Raw genomic sequence first — 8,438 nt, forward strand, 5'->3', positions numbered from 1 at the left:
TGCAGTAGTATTAGCAGTATTAGTACTATAACTGTTGTGTTGTTGTTGTTGTTGACAGCCGATCTTTACCATGAGCGCGCAGCAGAATCAGCTCAAAGATCTGACTGAGGAAGACTTTAACTCCTTGGTCAGCTCCTACAGCTACACACCTGTAAGTTTTCTGCAGTACTACATTTATGCATTTAGCAGACACTTGCTTTCCAGAGCGTCTTATGGTAATTCATACAAACAGTACTGTGCGACTACCCTTTGCCTTCCAGCCAGCATCAATTGTCATAGGTACAGTTGCACAAAGCCAGGGATTTTGCAGGACTGTAGTCAGGTGTTTGATTAACCAGTTATACCAAGCTAATGATTAGGAATTTCACTAGTAGGTTGAAACACAGTTATTAACTGAGATAGAAACCTCAGCCAAAATCTGCTACCAAGGTGAGGTTGTTGAAGACAGTTTCGTGTCACAGGTCATACACCATGGCAAGACTGAGCGCAGCAAAAAGACACAAGTTAGTTAGACCTCAGGAGATTATCTCCAAGACAGAGATTTCAAATCAGACTGGGGTTTCAAGATGTGCAGTTCAATTTCTTTTGAAGAAGCACAAAGAAAGAGGCAACGTTGAGGACTGCAGTCACAGTGGTCGGACAAGGAAACTTAGCGCAGCAGATGAAAAACAGATAAAGCTAATTTTGCTTCAAAATCGGAATATGTCCACTAGTGCCATCAGTCCACAACTAGTAGAAACCTGTGCGACCCAGGTACACCCATCCACCTTCTGGAGAAGTCTGGCCAGAAGTTGTCTTCATGGAGGAGTTGCAGCCAAAAGCCATACTTCTGACATGGAAACCAAAGCCAAATGACTGAACTATGCATGAAAACATAGACACTGGGGTGCAGGAAAGTCAATCATGCAATATTAGGGAGGTGTATTATTGGCCCTAAACATACGACAGATGTCATCAACAACTACATTTAGCGTAACGAAGGACAAGTCCTGGAAGTGACGGTATGGCCCCCATAGAGGATATGCCCCATATAAGAAGACGCTGGCTCTACTCCTGTGCCACAGCCGGCCACTACTATCACAAACAGTCACTGCAGTATGCTTGCTGCAGCTTGTAGGTTTATTTCAGTAACTTTTGTTTTCTGTATTTCCCAGAGTGCCTTGCAGTTCCTTGAAGCATATGGTCATGAGGATGTGACATTGGCAGAGCTGCAGGGCAGCAGTAACTCTCTGTGGACCATCAGTCCCCCCAGCAGGCAGTACCTGAGCCAGGTGCTCAACCTGGACCACTTTCCCCTGACTGTCTCCTGGACCATTCAAAGGTCAGCTGTATGATTCATCAGTGATCAATAATTATTAATACATCCCTTTGATTGTGTCCTGCAGCAAAAGTAGCAGTCAGCAGGCATAGTACCTGAAAACTGTTTTTTGTTCTTACAGGAACTTAAGTCTGGGGGCGAAGGTGGAGCTTGCATCAGGTAAACATGTCACTTACCTTAATGATCCAACTCGTCTGGAGCTGATCCAGCTGCTGAATGGAACAAGGACTCTTCCTGTGTGAGTACATGCGGCGAGGTTATACACAGAGAGTACATGGGGGCGGGTCTCTACAGCTTACTGTGATACAGTTGTCACCGTAATGCATCTGATCAGCACTGCAGCAGACTGACAGGTTTGACTGTTTATGCTCTGTGGAAGTGTCTCTATGTATGGATTGTAAACTTCAGCTTGACAGTGATGTTGATAGGTTTTCAGTATATTGACAACCCGGGACCCACAGGTGGTCACCAATAAAAATTGTGATTTCTGACAAATTGAAGTGTTAAAGTGAAACTCTTGCCAAAAAGCAACCAAGGCTTTGTGATTGAACATGAGTTAAACCTTTGTGCAAATGCATAACTACGACGCAAGAGGCACTTTTAAGATTTACCGTAGTTTCATTTTCAGGCAAGCTACTTTTCAATGGAGTGCAGGGGTACTTTAGTGCTATCATCAAAATAGCTTTTTTTAAAAACACTAAGAAGGCTTGACACAACATGAAACTTTGCCCATAGTATCACCAGGGTCACAAAATGTGTGGCTCTGGCCCTGCTCTGATAGCGGTGTCTGCAGCTGACAGAGGAGATCTTCCATGGTGCATCTCTGGGATTTTATAACTCAACTTCAAACTTGCTAACTCTCTGTACCTGAGGCTGCAGGTAAAACATATTGTTGTAGGCCAATAAGGAGTTTAGTGTTAACTGGAAAAAGACACCATTTGAATGTTTTTATAGAACAGCAAAATGTAATTCTACTGATAAAATCCTGAATATGGTACTACCCCATCACATCATCATGATACATCTTTCTACACAATACAGATAAACTTAACAGTGATTTATGTCTTTTGTTTCAACAAGCATGTCTCCTCCATAGTAAAGCTTCATCCAAAATCATTACCATGAAAAAATACAGCATCAGAGTTGACTCTTCTCTGCAGTAACCCAGTTAGTTTACTCACCAATACCAAGTTTGGAGCTTTGACTGTGAAAATCTGTGTGCCAGGATTGGTCTTGTTGCAGCAGAAAGTATCATGATGATTGATAGATGCACACAGTGTTCAGATTGTCAGAATTTGTGAACAGCAGAGTGCCTTGTTAATTTTTCTACACGGATGTGCTGTTGACAATGTAGGGATTGTTAGGGATAAAATATGGTGCGTCTCTGGGAACTGGGGATTTCACTGCATCCTTTCAGATTTGAATGTGTCAGAGATGCAGGACACATACCTATCAACATAACTGGCTGTCTGTCTCTGTTTTCAGGGTGATACAGGATGTGTTTCCATGTTTCATTCGAGCTCCCAGTGATTCCAATGCCAAACCCATCGAACAGCTTTACACAGGTGTATACTTTGACACAGATATCGTTAAACCCACCACATGAATGTCCAAAAGCAATGATCTGAAATCACTGTCACTGTTTGTATTTAATTGCTTAAGTCTATGAAAAAGAAACCACATTTCAAGGAGGTAGAAGTGAATTTATTACTGTTTCACAGATTTGTCTCAGAACACCGTCTTCCAGTACAAATGAACTACAGTAACTTGAATTGTCTCAATATGATCATAGAGAAAGAATCTCAAGATGATAACAGAGAGACTCAAAACTACTACAGAGACATCTTACCCAAAATGATAACAAAGAGTTAAAAAGACAACAAAGACACTCAAAAAGACAACATAGACAGTAACCCTAACCCAAAATGATAACAAAGAAGTAAAAAGACAACAACAACACTGAAATAGCCTCAAAAGGACAACAACGAGGCTCGAGAGGTCAACAAAGAAACTCAAAACAACAAAGACACATTGCCTGCTGTGAGACAATAAAAAAAAATAAATCAGAAATAGAAATTCAGATTGTCGTCCTTTGGTGTTTAAACATCAAACAGCATCTCTCTTCCAATCATGTGACTACTCTGTTCTCTACTCCAATCAGACGAACGCTATAAAGCAATCTTGCTTGCCCTGGAGCGGTCCACCAATCACAGCAGAGAAATCCAGGAGTGGTGGATTGTTGACCAGCCAGCTGCCAGCCTGGTTCCTGTGGGGGGTGCAGCTTCTTTGGGTGACAGGAGGGAGGCTGGGCTTCAGTTGTTTGTATTCAGTGACAAAGTCAGTCCACCGAGTCTGGGCTTCCTGGCGGGATACGGGTACACATTGCCTTCTAGTGCTGCAGTAACTGTGATACCATTACATTTAACTCACATGAGCAACACATGTTGATAGTGGTAGCACCATAAGTAGTGCTAGTAATGGTAGCAGTGTCAGCAGTGTCAGTAGTGGTAATACTAGTAGCACTAGCTGTAGATATAGTATTAGCTGTATTTAGTAGTGTTAGCAATAGTAGCAGTGCTCACCACGTACAGCAACACTGAGTATTGGTTTTGTACATGATATAACCAGACACCTTCTCCTCATGCTTCTTATCCTCTTTCTTATGTTTTGTGTCTCTCTCGCCCTGCAGCATCATGGGATTATATGCATCAGTGGTTTTGGTGATTGGGAAGTTTGTGCGTGAGTTCTTCAGTGGGATCAGTCACTCCATAATGTTTGAGGAACTGCCCTGCGTCGACCGCATCCTCAAACTATGCACCGACATCTTCCTGGTAACATTTACAATGCTGCATTAACACAGTGATACCTCCACAAGCTCCACCCTCTGATTTGTCATCCTGTTAGAAAAAAAGTGATAGTGAAAAGATAGGTAACTTTATTAATCCCGAGGGGAAACTAGGTCATCATAGCTGCTAGTACATTCAAGTACAGATACAATAAAAATAGGGTAAATACAGAAACAGTAAGAAACAATAAAGTACAATATACAATAGGTAAATTACCCTAAACTAAAGTACTAGATACAATAATATGCTCAAGCAGTTACAAAATAAGATAAAATACAGAGGAAAATAAAATGCTGAGATAAGTGGAACTTAAGATGCAATAGAAATAAGATGCAGTTTTATGTACGGAGATAATAATTGAAAGCACAATAAATTGTGTGAGTGTTTTTAAGTGAGTCTTGTAAGGTGTTATGCAGCAGGTAGGAAGGATTTCCTTCTGGCAGCAGATTGAATGATTATGTTGCTGAAGCTGCTCTTTAGCTTATCCAGAGTTTTGTGGAGGGGGTGACAGACATAGTTCTTAATGAGTTTAATCAGTCTGTTTACGTCCTTCACTTTGATGCCAGCACCCTAAGACACCACAGCAAAGAAGATTGTGCTCACAACAAGACACTGATAGAACATCTGGACTATCTGGCTACAGACATTGAAGGACCTGAGCGTCCTCAGGAAGTAATGCTGGCTCAGGCCCCTCTTGTAGACTGCCTCTGTGTTTGTAGTCCACTCCAGTGCATTGTTCAGCTCATTGTTCATCTGATGGGTATGGATGTGTTGTCTGATCTGATATTCCTTCATGCTGTGATCTCATTGGCTGTTTTCTGTCTCAGGTGAGAGAGACAGGTGAGCTGGAGCTGGAGGAGGAGCTTTATGCAAAACTGATCTTCCTGTATCGATCTCCAGAGACTCTCATCAAATGGACACGACGCTGACCAGACTGCTGATTAATCAGTCTAGGACTGATTCTACCTGTAGTGACATCACAGACATCATCTCTCAACTGTATGGTTCCTTTTAATGTTCTTGAAATTGCATACGGAACCTCAGAGAACATTCTCCAGAAGTTACGTTAAATAACAGGAACCAGTGGACATAGTATTTGAAGAACCCTGCTGGACCCAAATTGAAAACATATCCAGACTTTTACGTTGATGTGTTAAAAAAAACATTAAACCTGGGAGATCTTTACCTTCTTACTGGGTGACCAATGGCGGCAGCTGGGAGGCGGAGCTAACATTATGACTAAACCTAAACCGATCTAAGGGCATTGTTGCACATCAGTGTTATGAGAGTATTATCTTAATGATTATCAATCACAGCAGGGATATGTCATTTCCTGGAAAAGCTGGAATTCACTAATGCAGAGCTTGTAAAATTCCTGGAAAATGAAACTGACTTTCACATTCAATTGGACACTGTTACAGGGACTAACATAACAGGAAATGATGTCACACACGGTAACTGACAATAAAAGTCCCAGCATAGTCACTCAGCTGTTTTCATTCATTTTATCTATTTAGCTGCAATGTTTACAGATATTTTTGTCAGCAATGTGTTAGTTGTATGATAGTTGTACCTTAGCTTTATGGTAGTTGTATTTAGCTCAACTTCAAGCTTTATTTTAAGTGTAGGCTCCTCCATTTTTAGCTTTATGGTAGCTGTAGTTATTGCTTGCGCTAGTTTTACATTAGCTGTGGTTAGGTGGTCTTCTTGATCATTATATCAGCTTAGAAATTGTTTGACATTTTTGTTGTCATTCACATTTCCCCTTACGGTGCAGTGGGAATGAAATTTTATTTCAAATGGCTCAGAGTAGTTCAGGATAAAAACAGCAGCATTTACTGACATAAAAATAAATAGCTATGGCCAGCTCTGCTTTAGCTTCACATTAGCTGACACTTCTGTTATAGTGATAGTACAATCTTGATCCAAATGAGACATCTTAGTGTTTTCTATGAGTACACTTAAAACCACCAAAAGCCAGCAGGTTGTCTTGTTGGCAAAGCATCAGCTTCATGTTATGGCTAAGTTAGCTGTATGTCAGTGTAATCATTTTACAGTTTAGATCAACTTTATATCAGGTTTTTATAAGGATTTGTTAATGTCATCACTCATTTGGTGTGCATCTCATGTCTTCATTAACTCTGTATTAGCTTAGTTTAATGTGTTCCTAGCTTAATATTAGCTCTAGTTAAGCCTTGTCAGCTCTGTTAGCTCTATCTCAAATACATGCTGTTAAGTTACATTGATTATGATTCCTTTATGTTAGATCTTTTTCTTTTGCGTCATCCACCCTCTGTTCAGGTGGTAGTCAACACAGCTATGCTAACTCCATGAACTAATGGGAATGATAATGGTGTGACATGTCCCATCCCATTAGGTACAACAAAGTTAACAGTTGAGTGATTATGTGTTAACATGACATATAATTAGACAACATAACATGAAAACAGCTGCAGTCTCACACAAACACACCTTAAGTGAAAGTTGATATATCGAATGAAGGAACATGAGATTTTCATGTCAGAAAATGAATAAGAATTATGTCTGTTTTGTGTGTGAGAGGATTGTGTGTGTGATTATCAACTATGCTTTGCTTTCAGCATTATTTAGTTTGAATATAATGAAGCTGGATTAATCTGCCTACCTGTCCAATGTGTTCCTATCGATACATGTTAAATGATCTTTATGAGTATTCTGCTGTGTTCCGCAGTAATTTTTGTGGTAACATGGTAAGAATTGTAATCAAGATGATACTTCAGTAAATCACACTAATCCAATAAACTAAGGAATTGCTCCAAAAGTAGATGACATTACAGTAAACTGGCTGTTTCAATGTAATACATTCGATTTCTGGTGTAATGTGGCTCAGCTTCACATCACTGTAACAGGCTAGTGTAACCTGTCAACTGTGTGCTGTGTGAAGGACTTTTCACACAGCACACAGCTATGTTAATACAGAATTACACTAAACCCTGCTTATCATTCATACATTTGGCTCAGTAGAATAACATGTTAAAAGCTCTGTCAATACTGTTGTTATCTGTATGCTAAGCCATAGTGCATACACTGATTTTTCATACAACTGGCTCCACTCTAATGAAGACACATTGGTTTGTACACATCGGTACACTGGACCACTTTTGTGGGTCGCTTCTTTCGTAAGAGCTGCTGTGATAAATAAAAAATATGAATGAAGTTAGTATTAAATATGTCTCAATATCAATAGTATTCGCTGTTATAGGTTGTTTGGTCAGTAACCCAAGTTACTCTTCACCATTGATGTGAATAACAGCGTTAAAATAAACGGTGTTACTAATGGCATTATTTTTTTCAGGAATGGGTAGTCAAAGTAATTACTCTTTCCAATGTTACGACGCCATTATCATTACTGACAATTAAATGTGGTGTGTTATAAGCTGAAGCTGCTCGTTGAAGCTGTTGTTATCTGACTTGGCTCTCAGCCATAGGGGTTGTGCAAGACAACCGCATAAGTGATGATCATTTGCTAAGGTAGAGTAAGAGTTCGTAAGCCAATCACAGGCAGTGTTCAGTTTACACACAAACCAGACATGCACACAGCAGCCTCACACACAAACTAGCAGAGGTAAGCTGCAGCAATGGTGAGTCCGGAGGGAAATTTGACGTTTTCAAAGTGGAAGTACAGACACTATTTTAATCACCTTGAGGTAAAATGCAAGATCGTACATGTGAATTATCTCCCAGAGCGAAGTGTTTGTCCATGTCCTCTGTAAGCAACTCTAATGTAATGAAGCATCTCTCAACAGCACACACTTCTACAAAACTAGTGGCAAAAAACACTGTTTGCTAAGGTTTTGCCATGTCTCCTGTTGCATTGTCCTTGTGTCTGGTTTTTGGTTTTGATTTAATCTTCTTGTTTTTTCTATGTCTTGTTGTGTTATGTGTTTTGTTTTTCCTTGTCTTGTGTGTCATTTTCTGATTTTTCCATGCCCTCATGTGTACTTTAACTTCTATTTTCTTCCCTCTGGCTCCCTCTGTCTGTTGTCTTGTTCCCTCCTGGTCTCTTCCTCTGTGCTCCTCCCACTCATTATCACACCTGGCTTCCTTCCTCCTCTCTCCTCACCTCTTCCACGTCATGTCATTAGTGTTGGTGTATTTAGTCTCTGTCTTCCCCTCACTCCTTGTCTTGTCATTGTTTTCTGTTTGCTGTTTTCTGTCCCCTTTTCCTCGCTCCTGTTCCTCACTCCTGTTCCTCGCTTCTGCCTCGGTTTGGTATGTTTTGGTTTCAAGTTTTT

The 8,438-nt window shown here is 40.4% G+C and overlaps 1 protein-coding gene across 4 annotated transcripts in view; it reads left to right on the forward strand.

Annotated features, from left to right (window-relative positions):
* The window catches only part of LOC119008577 (piezo-type mechanosensitive ion channel component 2-like), a 48,081-nt gene extending 41,109 nt beyond the window's left edge, over nucleotides 1-6,972 (forward strand). For 3 of the 4 annotated variants that reach the window (XM_037079034.1, XM_037079035.1, XM_037079036.1), the window contains exons 49-55: nucleotides 59-151; nucleotides 1,155-1,321; nucleotides 1,440-1,556; nucleotides 2,804-2,883; nucleotides 3,480-3,693; nucleotides 4,008-4,149; nucleotides 4,992-6,972. In XM_037079034.1, the coding sequence (XP_036934929.1) occupies nucleotides 59-151; nucleotides 1,155-1,321; nucleotides 1,440-1,556; nucleotides 2,804-2,883; nucleotides 3,480-3,693; nucleotides 4,008-4,149; nucleotides 4,992-5,093 (915 nt within the window). In that variant the 3' untranslated portion in view covers nucleotides 5,094-6,972. Of the gene's footprint in view, nucleotides 1-58; nucleotides 152-1,154; nucleotides 1,322-1,439; nucleotides 1,557-2,803; nucleotides 2,884-3,479; nucleotides 3,694-4,007; nucleotides 4,150-4,991 lie in introns of those variants that run through there. The other variant, XM_037079037.1, reaches the window with a different exon arrangement.
* The last annotated feature ends 1,466 nt before the right edge of the window (nucleotides 6,973-8,438 follow it).

Source organism: Acanthopagrus latus, chromosome 19 (genome assembly GCF_904848185.1).
Source record: "Acanthopagrus latus isolate v.2019 chromosome 19, fAcaLat1.1, whole genome shotgun sequence".
Classification (NCBI taxonomy): domain Eukaryota; kingdom Metazoa; phylum Chordata; class Actinopteri; order Spariformes; family Sparidae; genus Acanthopagrus; species Acanthopagrus latus.